This window comes from Castanea sativa, chromosome 8, assembly GCF_040712315.1.
Source record: "Castanea sativa cultivar Marrone di Chiusa Pesio chromosome 8, ASM4071231v1".
NCBI classification, from domain to species: Eukaryota; Viridiplantae; Streptophyta; class Magnoliopsida; order Fagales; family Fagaceae; genus Castanea; species Castanea sativa.
The window spans coordinates 51,205,113-51,221,819 of NC_134020.1; the positions used below are offsets into that span (position 1 = coordinate 51,205,113).

At 34.8% G+C, this 16,707-nt stretch overlaps 1 protein-coding gene across 1 annotated transcript; it reads left to right on the forward strand.

The window, feature by feature from the left end:
- The first annotated feature begins 1,216 nt into the window (after window positions 1–1,216).
- Window positions 1,217–7,053, forward strand: LOC142607816 (protein FAR1-RELATED SEQUENCE 4). Its single transcript, XM_075779452.1, has 4 exons — window positions 1,217–1,406; window positions 3,298–5,512; window positions 5,592–5,645; window positions 6,683–7,053. The coding sequence occupies exons 2-4, from the start codon at window positions 3,458–3,460 to the stop codon at window positions 6,842–6,844; spliced, it is 2,271 nt and encodes a 756-aa protein (XP_075635567.1). The 5' UTR covers window positions 1,217–1,406; window positions 3,298–3,457; the 3' UTR covers window positions 6,845–7,053.
- The last annotated feature ends 9,654 nt before the right edge of the window (window positions 7,054–16,707 follow it).

Consider the following 16,707-nt stretch of genomic DNA (forward strand, 5'->3'; position numbering starts at 1 on the left):
TCTCGTGAATTTTCCCTTTTGGATCAATTGAGAACAATGTCGTTTTCATTTGGCTTAGTTTGCTTTTTCTCCACATTTGGCAAGACAGTGTCGTTTAGGAGTGATGACTGATGAGGCATCTTTATTTTGCATGTCTAGACTCTAGAGCAATGTCAAATAACGTCAGGCACAAACAACTTTATGTAAAATTATTTTTGTTTGTGTCAGAATTTGGCAACAAATTTTATTGGGTGTAGAGCCAATAAAACTAAATTTTGAGTTCTTCTTCTCACTTCAGTGATCTCTTTAGTCACACTTATCAATTTATAAAAACTTTTTATTAAGTGAATTCCACAATAAATTATTCTCAAAAGGGGAAAGTATAATGTGGGGATAGACTCATCTCTCTATGAGAAGGAGGGAATATAGTTATAGACTACACAATAATAGCTTTTATAAAGGAAAATTATTATATAATCTTACGCTCTGTTTGTTTCAACAATGATATTTTTAAGAAAATGAGTTATTTTCTAAAAAGTATTTTCTATAAAATTATCTCATTTTTCAATGTTTGGTAACAATTTTAAATGAGTTGAAAAACAACCTCATAACTTCCATTATTTAGTTTGCTGTGAGATAGAGTTGTTTTCAAAAAAAATTTAATGGAAAACAATCTCCAAAAATAAGCCATACTTTTTATGTTGACCAAAGATAGTTTTCCTTTGACTCATCTTTTTTTATGCTACCAAACACTGAAAAATAAGGAAAACTATTTTTACACAAGGTTTTCCATTACAACAAACGGAGCGTAGATTATACTCCTCTCCCTTTGTAGAAAGGTGAGTCTTGCACTCCTCTATAAAGGAAAATTTTTGTATAATCCCGGGCTATATTCCTTTCCTCCCCTCTCTCGTAGAGGGGTGGGCCCCATGGTTGGTGAGAGAGAGAGAGGGAGTATAATTTGGAAATAACATTAAGGACCAAATGTTAAGAAAGTGGATCAAAATTTTAAAAATTTGGAGGCCAAAATCAAAATTGACACAAACTTATGGGTTTGTAAATTGCAATTTTCAAAAATAAATAAATGTAGTAAAAGCATTGCCCACTTGCAAAATCCACTCGCATTTTTTGTTACCAAAACAACCCTACACCTTAGCTTAACAAAATTACCATAACACCCACAAGTGCCACGTGGCATCACCACAAGACGAGTTGCTCTTCGTTGAAGCACAAAGCGAGTCCCCAAGTTTGATCAAACCGAACCCTATTCTCCCTTCTTCCTCTTTCACAGACCCAAACCCTAACCCTAACCCTAATCTCTCTCTGTTTCTGTACCTCTAAATCTCTCTCTGATTCTGCGTCTTTTGGAACCCTGATTGCTTCATTTTTCGGTGGGATTGATTGGAGAATGTTTGAGAAATTTGAAGGTAAACTTTTTTGAGCACAATTACGTTGAATTTTGGTTTATTTTGAACTTTTGTCAAATTTTGAAATTGGAATATGTATTTGTTAATTTTGAGTTATTGTAGTGTAATGATTCAATTTTCTTTGGAAACTATACTTTTGTTGTTGCAATTTGAAGGTTAATGTTAATTTGTGTAGATAGAGCGAGTTAGTGTAAAAATTGTAGCTTTTTGAATGGAAGTGAATTGGGTTATGGTAAATAACTAGGATTAATTAGTGGAGTTAAAGGAAATTGAGAAATGGAATTTTAACAAAGGTGAAGAGAATGAAGACAGGGTTCATTTTAGTGATATAGGAAGCAATTGTGTGCTAATTTCATTTCTGCAGTGAAACACCATGTCCTAAATTTGTTTTTCTGAGAAAACTATCAGAAATGATGTGTAGTCCATCACAATTTTCTGTGCGCCATGCATTGTTGAACCTGAATGCAATATATCTTTGGGAGATGGTTAGGCAGGATGGTTTGGTGGTATTTGGAGCAAGATGACCATTGGTGGTTATTAGGATGATGGAGGGGTGGTGTTTTAGGAAGATGGTCAATTTGGTAAGAAGCAAAGTTGCAAAAACATTAAAAGGAAGTCGGTTTGAATAGGTTGACTATAAGACCCCCGAGGCTTCACACCTCTCTTGATGTCTTCAGTTGTAACCACCGTGTTTATATTGCATTGGCAAAAAAGTTGTCTCCGAGTATGATTCAACATGGTAACTTATAGAAAAAAAAAAGAACGAACATGGTAGGTTGTTTCTTGATGTTAATTGGTGATTGTAAATGAGTAGGTTATTTCACAAAAAAGGGCTGGTTTGTGCCTTTGTGGCATGGGCAGCTGATGCAAGGTCATGTTGTTACTCTTTTAGTTGCCTGAACTAGATTGGGTTGTGTCTTTTAGTGGGAATATTTTTGCTGCAATAATCAGCTTTTTGATTACAATTGGGGCGAGCAGTATGTAATCTGGCAATGGATGAGCTTAATGGATGTAACAAGTTGATGGGTTGATATTGGTTTTGGTGACGATAATGTTTCCTTTGTGGTGGTGGAGCTTCCGTAGCATCTTCTTTTGAAGGAGGAACACCATATGAGGAGAAAAAGGGAAGGATGAGAAGAGGGACAAACATTTTAAAGTCAACTAGCACATCGTGGTGTTTTCAATGGAGATATCTAGGCGTCAGATCCCCTCTCCCTCAACTATCAAATTATCAAAAAAAAATTAGTATATATCTTAGTTGTTAACAAGTTGTCTATTATGTATTTGGGGTGGGGGGAAGTAAGAGTCTATGTTGAAAAATGTGATAAGTTAGTTCCTTGTGTTTCTGACATGAAGTTTCCTGGATGCTTTACTAGCCATAAGAATAATTTCATCTATTCTGTTTTGAGTTTTTAGCTAGAGACTTGATTGCGTGTTTAATTAAGAAGGTGATATGATACATGTTCAGAAAATATAAAAAAACCAAAGGGGGGGGGGGGGGGGGTGGAGGACAGAACAAGTAAAGTGATGGGTACCTCTGAACCTGATATGTGAAGGTCTTGGAGGTATTTTAAACCAGCATGGTATGAAAAGCAGTGCCATTTGTGCATGTGCGTGAGCATGCTAAAAGAAGATATAGCATGTAGAGGCAAAATCATATGATTCCATGATTGATTTATACAATTGAGTTATAAAGTTGTAAAATTTTCAGTCATTGAGCTGTAATTCCACATGATAAGAATTCCAAATCAATTCCAATTCTGTGCATTCAATGGCTGCATTAATGTAATGTATTTTAGAATCAGTTTATTGGATAAATAATCTGCCTAAAAAAACTGTAAATTAGTTTGTATTGATTCTGATGGAAAAAAAATATGTCCCTTTGTTTCAGGTGCTTTGCTAATGTTATCAGTGAGATGGAAATTTATACTCTCCCCATGGGAGGAGATTCTGTACAATATTTATGGGACATCATATGAATTACGTTAGATAAATTCTGAGCAATTTTGAAGTTGAAGTGTAAGGTGGATCTGAATATTCCCACAACAATCATGGATTCTAATGTCATCATGGATAATGCAATTATAGAGCCTCGTGATGACATGGAATTTGATTCGCATGAAGATGCGTATACATTTTACAAAGAATATGCTAAGTCCGTGGGATTTGGCACTGCCAAATTAAGCAGTCGTCGGTCTAGGGCATCAAGGGAATTTATTGATGCAAAATTTTCGTGCATAAGATATGGAAATAAGCAGCAATCTGATGATGCCATCAATCCACGACCTTCTCCAAAAATTGGTTGTAAAGCAAGCATGCATGTAAAAAGAAGACCAAATGGAAAGTGGTATATATATAGTTTTGTGAAGGAGCATAATCATGAGCTTTTGCCTGCACAGGCACATTTCTTTCGAAGTCACAGAAATGCTGATCCACTTAAGAATGATGTTCGAGTACGAAGACGGAAAAATTTAACAGCAGTATCCAAGTTGTTCAGTGCCTATCAGAATGTTGATTGCTTAGAGAGTTATATGAGAAATCAGCATGATAAGGGACGGAGTTTGGTTTTAGAACCTGGGGATGCTCAAATACTACTTGAACATTTTATGCATATGCAGGAAGAGAATCCAAGGTTCTTCTATGCAGTTGATTTGAATGAAGAGCATCGACTGAGAAATGTGTTTTGGGTGGATGCCAAAGGCGTGGAAGATTATACTACCTTTGGTGATGTGGTTTCTTTTGACACCACATATTTCACAAACAAGTATAAAATTCCATTGGTGTTTTTTATTGGAGTTAACCATCATATTCAACCCACATTGCTTGGTTGTGCATTGATTGCAGATGAGACACATTATACTTTTGTTTGGTTAATGCAAACATGGTTAATAGCGATGGGGGAACGAGCTCCAAGAGTAATACTCTCTGACCAAAACAATGCCATAAAAGTAGCTGTTGCTGCAATCTTTCCAGGCACGCATCATTGTTATTGTCTGTGGCATGTATTGGAAAAGATCCCTAGACAGCTTGAATTTTTGAGCATGTGGTACGATACTTTTATGGCAAAATTTAATAAATGTATCTATAAGTCATGGACAGAGGAACAATTTGAAAGGAGATGGTGGAAACTGATCAACAGATTTAATCTTAGAGAGCTTGAATGGGTTCAGTCCTTGTATGAGGATCGCACACATTGGGTGCCTACTTTTATGAAAGATTTATCTTTTGCTGGGCTGTCTACACCTTTACGCTCAGAGAGCTTAAACTCTGTGTTTGACAAATATATCCAAGGGGAGACTTCATTGATAGATTTTATGAAACGATACAGGGAAATTCTTGAAGATAGGTATGAAGAGGAAGCAAAAGCAAATTTTGATGCATGGCATGAAACACCTGAGTTGAAGTCTCCATCTCCATTTGAAAAACAGATGTCACTAGTGTACACACATGAAATTTTCAAGAAATTCCAAGTTGAGGTTTTGGGAGCAGCTGCTTGTCATCTGAAGAAAGAAAATGAAGATGAGACGACAACAATATATAGTGTTAAAGATTTTGAAGATAATCAGAATTATGCAGTGGAATGGAATGAATCAAAATTGGATATATATTGTTCATGCCGCTCATTTGAATATAAAGGTTATCTCTGCAGACATGCCATTGTTGTTCTCCAAATGTCTGGTGTGTTCAACATTCCATCTAAATATATATTGCAGCGATGGACTAATGCTGCTAAGAGCAGGCATAGCATTGGTGAAAGATTGGATGAGGTGCAGTCTAAGGTCCGTCGATTTAATGATTTGTGTCGACGAGCCATTATATTGGGTGAAGAAGGTTCGCTGTCTCCTGAGAGTTACAATATTGCACTCTGTGCAATAAAAGAAGCTTTGAAGCAATGTGCAATTGTGAATAACCCTGTAGAGATCGACACAAGAAATATGACCTCAACAACTCCTGCTATTTGTGCTGTCGAAGTGAATCAGTGCGGTAATTCATCTAATGAGATTGTTCCTGATCCTAAAGTGACCAATGGAAACAAGGCTCCTAGGAGAGCTGGGGCTGGGAAGGAAGTGGCAAGTAATGAAAATAGTTCGAGTAATAAAGGAAAGGTTAGTGAATGTAATAATTGACCTGTTAACTTTTTAAATGTGTTTCATACTGATGTTTGCTTCATGTCTATATTAACAGGTACCCCAGCCAGAAGCTGTGAATATTGGCATACAAGATGGATTTCTCCAAATGGTATGTGTGCTTGCACCATTACACTTATTTAGCATATAAGAAAGAAAAGAAAGTAATTTTCTTTTCAATTTAAATTAACTCAATTCTCTATCACACACTCAGATGCGCGTGCACACATGTGCGCGCGCGCACACACACAGCTGTTGGAGATCTGGTGGCAATGACTTGTGAAGATTTTGTTACTTCTACGCTTGTAATATAGCACCTAATTTGTGGACTATCATGAACTAGAAAGCCTGCCCCCCCCCCCCCCCCCCCCCTTTTTTTTTTTTCCGGGGTAAGTATCATGAAAAAGGAGAGGAGTAAATGAGACCCATTAAGCACAATCCCAAGCTTAGCTTGAGAGGAGTAACTCTGGTACTTATAATAATCGTCCTTGCTCCGTCTATGGGCCTAAATGTTCTCTATCTCTCTCTCTGGGGTAAGTTGAAGTAAAGAAAAGAGTGGATGATTGTGTATATGGTAATGGTAAGTACCAATAAAAAAAAAGGTGCAACTCTCATGATCCTTGATAAATGGACCGAGTTTGATGTGACCTCAACTTTTACAACCCTTGGGTTTAACTTTTGTATATGGTCTTTAAAAAATAGGATGGGGATAATGCCGCCTACCAATATTCAAGAGCCTTGTAGCTCAACTGACACATCTTGGTGACATTTAGAGTTCAATCCCCCCACCCCAAACTATTAATGTATATAAAAAAAAAAAAAAGGCTGCCTACCAATAAACTCTCGTAAACCCCGCAAAAGTGAGAATTTTGTGTACTAGGTATGACATTTTTTATATGGTCAAGAACATTGATTACACTGGTTGCATGTCAGTATTTTAATGCAAAATTGAATTTTAAAATCATTAGCTTCAAGTCGTACTTTGTTTAGATTTCGTAGTTTTGTAAACAGTTAGATCTCAAGGTCACCACAAACTACTCAATTGTTGTGACTACTGGAATGCTCTTATGAGGTGTTGAGCTACATAGCTTGGTTAGGCTCATCAAGGGAATGCATTTCTATAATATTTTTGATGTTATACTCGTGCAGGAAATGTCTGACATGAGGCCTGCACAGTTACACAATCAGTTTCATAATGTGGTGCCAACGCAGTTACATAATTTGGTGCCAACAATGTTTCACAATGTTGCGTCAACACAGTTCCATAATGTAGGTTCAACAAATTTGCATGAGAATCGTCTCCCCCGATAGCTTGACTTATAGCTTTTTTTTTGTAAAATTATGTACACAGTGGCTGCTCAAGGACCGTAACATAATTACTTGTAACATTTTATAGTTGCTAACACATGCACACGAATGAAGAGTCTGTTGTGCAGTAAGGTGATGTTGTCCTTCTACTCACCTAAAACTAGTAGTGTAAGATCAGCTTTTATTATGATAAATGAATTTTGTTGCCTGTATATGGTTAGTTTCGGTTTCATTTGCTTACATTCTATTTCTTGTTAAAGGTTGGGATTCATCTTTTATTAAAAAATTTATCTGTTAGACCTGGCATCACTGAATTTGCGTTTGTGAGATTGGAGTAGGGGGACTCTAATCAAGCAAAATTGTTAAGTTGTGTTGGTGATTAGAGTAAATGGACACGAACTATTTTGGAGCTGCTGACATTAGCACAGAAGTTTAAGATAAGATCATTTTTCTGAACATTGTGGAAGACAACAAAATCTTCCTTTCCACCAATTTGATAGCATCCATATCAGCCACAACTTCCCAGGACTTTCTAGCATTACAAGTCTGTTGCAGCTCCTGCTACTCATAAAGGCAATGGCTCTGCAGAAACGAAGCTTAACTCCATCCCATCATCCTGACCTTTTCCAAACTCCTTCAACAATGATGAGAACTTGCCATCCAGATTTAATTTGAAGAGGAGTAGGCTGAGGAAGAATTTAGTTTCTGACTCCTGGTCTGTCTATCTGCCATTTTAACTGACTATTACCTGCAAATTAAAGACAGGCTAAGAAACAAAACAACACTAGTACTTGGATGCTACCAGAGCTCATAGAGGACTTTGTTCCTGTGATTCCAAATAGACCCCAAAGTGCTAGCAAGCACAATTGAGAATGAAACAAAATTTGCAGATTCAAACCAAACAACTCTTAGCTAAGCTGCAATGCAAGAAGAAATGGTTCACAGTTCACACCCTCATCTGCAGCAAAACACAGATGGCATTTGGAGTCCACATTGAGATTTAGCTTAATCAGTTCAGTCTCTTATTTTTTTATACTGGATTTCATTCATGCCAGAAAACTTTAGAAAAAATTACTTAGGATAACAAATAAAATGCAACGAGAAAATATGTGCATTTTGAAGGGGAAGGGTAGAAAAGGGAAGGAAAAAGAAGAAGCTTGAAGCTTTTAATCATCATTTGTTTAATAAACAAAACTTTCTTGTTAGCTTGTTCTCCTTCAAATAATGATGCCTGGAGAAACCAAGCAATAAATTCCACATGAAGTTGTTCCGTGTCTATGGGGGAAAAAAACAAACGAAGTTGCTCCAGGAGTTCCTCAAATTGGTCTCCCAAATCTAGATAATACAAACTTCAAGTAAGGCCTTTCATGAATCTCTTCCCCACTTTTCTCAAGTTGGTCACAGAATATGGTCCCAAAGTAACTTAAATAAGACTCTCACGAATGCACCCACAGCTTCATTGAAGCTGGATACAGAAGATGTCAAACAATTTCATCAAAAATTGAGAGAGAGACATGTGTGGCGAATAATTATTCGAAACTCTTGTTCATCAAAAAAAAAAATTATTGAATACTCTTGGAGTTCAGTGACATGATAATCTTTTCTCACATAAATACAATCATAATAGAATTCACCATTCATGTAAGAGAGAGTATTATGTTGTTATATTCTGAGAGTACTAAGTGTGTATTTGAATACCGCTTATTTTGCTGAAAATTGAAAACAATAAAAAAAAATATTTTGATTACTGTTCACATGAATAGTGCACTGTTCATTTGCCTTGTTCATGTCCTACGAACAGTGCATTAGGTGCTTGTCAAAAAAAAAAAAGAAAAAAAAAGAAGCCAGACGCAAACACTAAGCTCCAAAACGCAAACCAAACGGAGTCTAAATAATTGTGCCTGAGCAATCGGCTCGAAGGTATGTTGTCAATGAACTCCATTTTCCAAAATTTTCCTGCCTTCAATATACTTTTCCAAGCCCAATATGGATCACAATTCATCACATCCCATCTTTGCCTTCATAAAACATGACAATTTGAAAACACTGTGATCCAACTACTGGTCTCCATCCCAATCTGGTAAAACTTTACTAGATTAAAACTTAACAAGTCACTGAACCCAAATTATAGACCATTTTTTTTAATAAACAAAACTTTTCATGTTAGAGAAACCAAGCACTACATGCCATAGAAACTATAAATAAGGCCTTTTTCATGAATCTTCTCTTCCCCACTTTTTCTCAAGTTGGTCACAGAATATAGGTCCCAAGCTAACTAAAATTAATAAGGTCTTGATTCATACCCAGGAAAAAAAAAAAAAAAAAAAAAAAAGACACAACAGAGCGTGATTTAAGGTTCGACTAATCAAACCATGATTAAGAGACACAACACATAGCTAATGGTCCTTGTTAAATGGCACGCCGAAAGGACTTCTGCCACTGCACATGCATAGTCCTCAAAACCATCATCTGTCTCTACATGGGTTTTCTCTGCATTCAGTCAATTTACAAATCCTGTTCTTGACTGTGACTCCCCTAGATACCACCTATGCACTCAAATAATAAAATTTTCCTTTGACCATTTTTTTTATTATTTATAAGCAACATTTCCCTTGAACATTAGTACAATAATAATAAAATTGCATAGCCTAGAAATGCAAATTTATTTTTTTGGGCAAAGAGTATTTTGTTCAATTGTGTATGTAATTGGAAGTTTGGAACTACATGGGGGCTTCCAAAAATTAGTTCATTGTGGTAATCTAATACATCAACCTAATGCTAATAAATCCTGGCTACTTAAACAACTGAGACTGAAAATGGAATTTTATTTTAATGGTTTGCCTTGCACTAAAAAGATGAAGAAGAAAAAGAAAAAGAAGAAAGAACCGTTATACCTTGAGAGCAACCCCATGCCTATGTTATTAATCTATAAGTGGAATTGGACATGATGCTTATCTGCTATCTCCTTTAAAGTTACCACTCCTTAGGTTACCTGTGTCTTACATACGACTTTAATGGGATTCATTCCCAGAGAGAGAAAAAGCAAAGCTCTCGTGCAATTGTTAGAGCTCAATTTGGTTTTTACCCCCTTCAAATTTGCTTTTGACTTTAACATATAAGATTAATGCTATGAACACAATAGTTTTCACAATAGATAAGTTGATAAGTTATTATTAGTTTTTATTTGGACACCGGTATCACTGACATTACTTTCAAACTAAGATGCATAGACACTTCATTTAGGGTGTCATACTTATATAGTTTCTATTTCGTAACGGTGTCTTATTTGTCGTATCATATTATAATTTTTTAAAAATTACTTGTATTGTCGTATTGTATCTGTACCCGTAATTATGTCATTACCTCCTAGCTTCCAAATCACTCTATTTATTTATTATCTACAATGAACAACTCAATAATTGTGAACAAATTTTGAGTGACACGGAATTATTGAACATATAATTGAGACTTAGTTGCGTTTTATGGCAGTGTGGCAGTGTGGCAGAGAGTACGTGGAGTTTGTAATATTGATATGAATCTATCATGGTGGTTGCACTGTCCACGCTGAAGGTACGGTGGTGGACTGGTGGTGGTGACAAATAGGCATGTCACTGTCTACAAGAGCTAGTGGTCATGGTTTTGAGATTCGTGTTTATGGTTTTAGAAGTATAGCATAGGTAAATCAATCATTGATCAGTTTTACCTCTCAAATTTTTTATCAAAAACAAATTTTCCCGTTTGATTTTGGGAAAATTGTCTGGAATCTAATTGACTTTTTTTATGTGCATGCGAAAATTTGAAACTATGGTCGGCAAAAGAAACAAAAGATATGAAGTGAGTCATTGAGCTTTGAGAAACAGAATCATTTGAAATCTAGACAAAACATGGGAAAATGTTTGACACTTAAGCTATATGTCAAAGACTCAAAGCTGTTATTGTTGTGACACTTAATTTAAAAATCGAAAGCTCTCAAATTTCAAAATCCTAAGCTTTTGTTTAATTACATGTTAGTTGGGAATGACTAAATTATTGAACTATACCCATCTGTCGGGAGTCTCAACTCTCAATTCTGGGTCCTTTGAGAGATCTCTAGCACATGTACACCACATGCCTAATCCAAATAATATTTACTAGCTAGAGGAAAATTAAATCATGATCGAAGTTTGTTCAATCAAAAAAATTCAAGTGCTTTTATAATCTCTTGTGCATAATCTTACTAGGACCATTCTAAATCATTTCCTATCTTCAATATATGTCACTATTTCTTTCTTTGTTTTTAAATTTTTTTTTTATCGTAGTTTGATTGGCCATTTTTGTGATTGTAAAAGTTTATTTCATTAATAGGAGTATAGGACATCGTTGTCAGATCTTATGCAAAATTTTAGGAGATAGGAAGAATCGTCTGGATAAGATTCTTCATTCTTGTGACAACAACAGCAACAGCAAATGGCCTTCACTGCCTTGTAGCAAAATTAATGCATTTTTTATGATAGATTATATTATAAAATTTTCAATGAAGTCGGCTTTGTGATCTATACTGTGTACGACAGGATTTTTCTTTTTAGATTGAACTTTTATATAGTTCAAAAATACTCATAAATCCTACTTTTAATATAGACAAAATTTGGAGACAATCTGGTAAAATTAAATGTTCAACTCCACTTAAAATGCTTACAAAATAGGATACTTTCTTACTAATTTACGTCTTCAAAATAAATTTATCCAAAATAAAATAAAAAACTTCTCAGTTTTACTTTAGCAAGACTCATCGGTAATTTTTGGGTTGTGTTAGAGCATCCACAATAGTTGAGCTATTTTTTTAGTTATTTGGTATTACAAAAAGTTACTTTATCTATTTTACCTACTTATTTTACAAAATATCTAGTGGCAGTGGATTTATTTTAGCTTTCAACACAATAAAATAATATAAACATCATAATAAAATAATATATCTACTATAATAAAATAATACATCTCACCACCAAAAAAACATCACAAACCGATCAATGTCACAATCCACAACCACTGCCAACCAAGAATAACCACCCACAACCACCCAACAACAACTAGCAAGCCAAGAACAACCACCCATAACCACTACCAAAAATCCAAATTAGCCAAAAACCACCACACAAATCACCACCAACACAACCACACCAACATTGACCCACGAAACCTAGCCACCATGAAACCCAGCCAAACCGCCACCATGAAACCCAAAGAAACCCACGAAATCTAGCCACACCACCAAAGCCGAATTCCTTTGCCTCGTTTATTGGTCTCGTGGCGCTCTTGAGTTCGATGAAAGTGGTGCCAGTGGAGCTTGGATCGACGATGAAGCTTGGGTCGGCAATGGAGCTTGGATTGGCGGTGAGATGGAGGACTAGGCTTGTCGGCGTTGGGTGAGCGGTGAGATGGAGGACTGAGCGGAGGCGTGGGTCGGAGGCATGGGTTAGACAGAGAGGTGAGAGTTCAGAGGGAGTTAAGACACGGGTTGGAGAGTTCAAAGGGAATTGAGAGTGAGTCACGGGTTGGATAAAAAGAATAGAAAAAAAAAATCAACAAACAAATAGTATTTTAATCGGATGGAGAATAAAAAAGTATTGTTTTTAGCTCTCAGCTACAATGCACAACCATATACAATTGTGCATTGTAGCAAGATAGGTAAAAAATATACCTATACCTTCACTGCTGCAACACTCTTTTTATATATAGTGGTGCTAAAAATAGCTTTTTAGCACCACTATTGTGGATGCTCTTATAATTTAAAAATTGACATTAATGAAAAATTATGACACCAACCCATAAAAGTAAAAAGGTGTGATGAGGCTAATAATTTATTATTATTATCATTATTATTATTATTATTATTTTAAAGTCACAAGTTGCGCCCAAACCTACAGTGAGAAGTGGATAGGCTCAAAAAGCCCAATATAATGAAATTTGTAGAGAGTGAGCTTGAAATCTAGGTTTTAGTGATGTTAGATAACTAAGATGATGGGTTCGATCACAATATTACACACAAGGAACTGTTTATATGAAAGAATTTTATCCTCGGACATAAGTCGATGATGATTTGTATTAACTCTTTCAAAGATAGGTTACAACTAAGGATGGTGATGTATACAGTGTTTTCTCTTTGTTTTTCTCCCCCCTTTCTCAGCGTCTTCCTCTTCCTTTTATATCATTTTCCACCTATTGATCAGGTTACTGATTTAGAAACTTGTCCCATCCACCTTCCTTGAAGTCTTTGGAGGCAGCTGTAAGGCTCAACTCTGATGCCCAGGCATCACTTCTCCATTAATGCGGCCAGAGAAGCACTTGTAGAGCATTCAATGCGGGGCAGTGGTAATAGCTTTATCTTAAATACTACACCATCATTCTTCTTATCTTCCACGTATACCATGCTTACCCTTACCTATATGATCTTCTAGAATATTGTCTGTGGACGTTAACCAACCATTTTTTTGCCGCGGCTTTACATAGCAGATGACATATTCTTCCTCGGACCACCTTCTTGGATATTCTTGATCGGATATCACTTCTTTACCTATTAGTATTGCTTCGTGAGTTGACATTCTCATATCCTCGGACCATTCAGTGTCCTTGGATTGGGCTTTTAGCCCAACAAATATTCTTGGGCCAACCCAATACGTGTTCCTGGGCTCATTGACCATACAATTATTAAGTTATGCCATCAATTAGTCGATATCAAAAAAAAATTTACAAATACCAATTTAAAGTTTTAAACCCACTAGGAAAATCAATGCTTGATCAATTTGAGTTTCTTGTTGTAAGGACACAATTTGTACTTAAGCGCAGAATAGAAAAGGCAATATCGGACCATTCAGTGTCCTCAGATTGGGCTTTTAGCCCAACAAATACTCTTGGGCCAACCCAATATGTGTTTCTAGGCCCATTGACCCTACAATTATTAAGTTATGCCATTAATTAGTCGATATCAAAAAAAATTTACAAATACCAATTTAAAGTTTTAAACCCAATAGGAAAATCAATGCTCGATCAACTTGACTTGTTGTAAGGACACAATTTGTACTTAAGCGCAAAATAGAAAAGGCAATAGGTCGAATGAGCCCGATATAATGAATTTGTAGAGAGTGAGTTTGAAATCTAGGTCCTAAGAGCTTGTAAGTCAATTATAATGGGCCAAGATCACAATAGAAGTAAGTTTGTATAAAGTAAATTGTCCTCGGACTAAATCCAAGGAGGCTGGTTCTTCTTTATATGTCTCCCTCCCTTAATGACAAATTACAAATATTGTTTCTTAGTCTACAATGTTTCTCTCTCTTTCTTTCTCGATCCCCCTTTGCTCAGGGACCTTTTTCTATTTTATACTTCATTTACGTTCTCATTTCTTCCCTCCACGTGTAGGTATAGATTGCTAGTGTTGATACTTGTCCTATCAGCATCTTCTTGAAGTCTTTGAGTAGTAGCTGTAACGCTGAAAATTACTATTTAGATATCACTTTCTCATTAATGCGGCCAGAGATTTGGATACAGAGCATTCAATGTGGTGGTAGCAGCTTTCTTTTAGATATTTTATAGCTGTTCCTTTGCTTTGTGCTCCCATGAAACATATTTTCATCAATAGAACCTCCTGGAAGATCATTTGGGACAACAAGACACACCATCTGACATTTGCTTCGCTCAGCCGAGAAGACACTCCTCCTCGAACTATCTCCCCTAGCTTCTTCGGTCGCAATTTGCTTGTGGATCTCTAAGTTTGACATCTTCATTACTATTTATCTATCTGAGGACAAATGAACACCCTCGAACAGTCGGACAAAACCATGATCCAATATGGATTTTTTAGCCTTTTATACCTACACTTGTCATATGACACCTTTTATGTTTTGTTTTATTTTATTTTTTTCCTGTGACCGTTGGCCCTAACAATTGAAGAAGAAAAAACAAAAAGTTCATATGATTATGAAGGGAAATGGTTTTTTTTTTTTTTTTGCTCAATATTATGAAGGGAAATGATTAAGAACATAAAATTTCACCAACGAGTCATGTCAGTTATTATTATTATTGATAATTAATTTCAGTTAATTTTAATTTCCCTCAACCTGTGAAGATCTTGGCATCATGCACAAGATTTTGTTTACCCGGAGACTTTTCATAATTACATTTTCAGAACATAAGAAATGATAAATAAATGTTCCATCATTGAGATATTCATATTTTAACATGATGCTAAAGATTACCGTACAACTTCAAGATTTCAACGGCTTTATCTAATGATTCAAAAGTTCACATTAAAAATGTTAAATATATTACCAATTTTACTATAAATTGTTATAAAAATGTGATAATAAATATAATTAGTATCACATCAACAAAATATATATATATATATATATATATATATTTATTTATTTGGATACTGTATTTAAGAGTCAGCATGTTGTTCAAGAATTTGATATTGTAAAATTTATAATATTCATAATATTTTTTTATTGCATATATTCCGTGGGCGAAAAATCAGGAACAACAGAAATTCAGAAAGTTATTTACAGATATAACTTGGTGCTTTCATTATTGATTTTTATTATATACTATTGTAATATTTACTGATCTATGGCTTCAAAGTTTTATATTTGTTATGTTAGAGTCAAAATTGAAGTAATTTTGTGGTTAGAAACATGAAAAAGTACAATCAAAATACTATTCAAAAGATTATAAACACTTTTTTTTTGGTCCAAATAAATACTAGGCCGAGCAAGCTCACAAAGTCACTAGTGGTCAGAAATGAGTTTGAGATAAGCTCAAGTAACTTTAAATCTACAATTTTTTTTCCTGCTGAATTAAATCTACATTATTTTTGAACTTTTTTGTTATCTTTATGATAAGGACAGAGGAAAGATTGCCATACGCACAAGTGCATAACCTCACAAAATCGATCCCATAAAATAAATAAATAAATAACTTCACAAAATCGATGGCCCACTTACATATATGATATATCTACATCCTTGAGGGTTAGCTTGTTATGGTTTCATGATTTGATCAGGTAAAATCACTCAGCTCACAGATCACTGATTTGGATAGATAAAATATAATTTTTTTTAAATAATTTAATAGTTGGGAACATGGGATTGAGGATCTGACTTTCGAATGTTTTTCTTGAAAATATCAAAAAGTGTCAAATATTTGAGTTACAATACAGTTGACGATAGATGAAATATAATTAGAATTTACACTTTACCATTGTTTTTAGTAACTTTTTTTTTTTTGATACATGTTTTTAGTAAATTAATTTGCAATGGAATTGTTTGTTTGATTAGATTCACATTATAAAATCGATAGAGTGAAAACTATTGGACACAAAGCAATCACATATTTTAAAAACATAAATGAGTGTGCAATAACCATGTTATATTGTGTCACAATTTCGTAAATATACAAATCACTTTTTTTTTTTTTGGGGTTATTGGAAACTAATATACAATTTGTTGGGTTTTGAACTACAGTCTCACCTTTTACTACTTATGAAAGTAGGAAGTGTTATTTGAGCATAGTTCATTGGTCACAAATTACTATTTTGTTATAAATGTAAAATTGATGTGCAAACTTGTGAGATTTTCTAAGATGATAGTATTTAAACTTTTGACATATATATGTTATGTGAGACTACCAATTCTTCAAATTTCGAATTTTACATAAAGATTGTTCGCTTAACAAGTTTTGTTTTATTTATTTTATGTAGGTTTCAATTATCAATTAGTAAGTATTTTGTCATTAAATAAAGAATTTGGGTTCAAATCATGCTTATACCAAAAAGAAACCAATGGGTACTTTGGCTTAATAATAAAGATCAATTATCAATTTATCATATAGTGAAT

Excerpts from the sequence above, each read along its gene's own strand:
- LOC142607816 (XM_075779452.1), top strand. The coding sequence starts at position 3,458 with ATGGATTCTAATGTCATCATGGATAATGCAATTATAGAGCCTCGTGAT. Across the intron at positions 5,513-5,591 it reads GTTCGAGTAATAAAGGAAAG|GTACCCCAGCCAGAAGCTGT; the intron begins GTTAGTGAATGT and ends CTATATTAACAG. Across the intron at positions 5,646-6,682 it reads AAGATGGATTTCTCCAAATG|GAAATGTCTGACATGAGGCC; the intron begins GTATGTGTGCTT and ends ATACTCGTGCAG.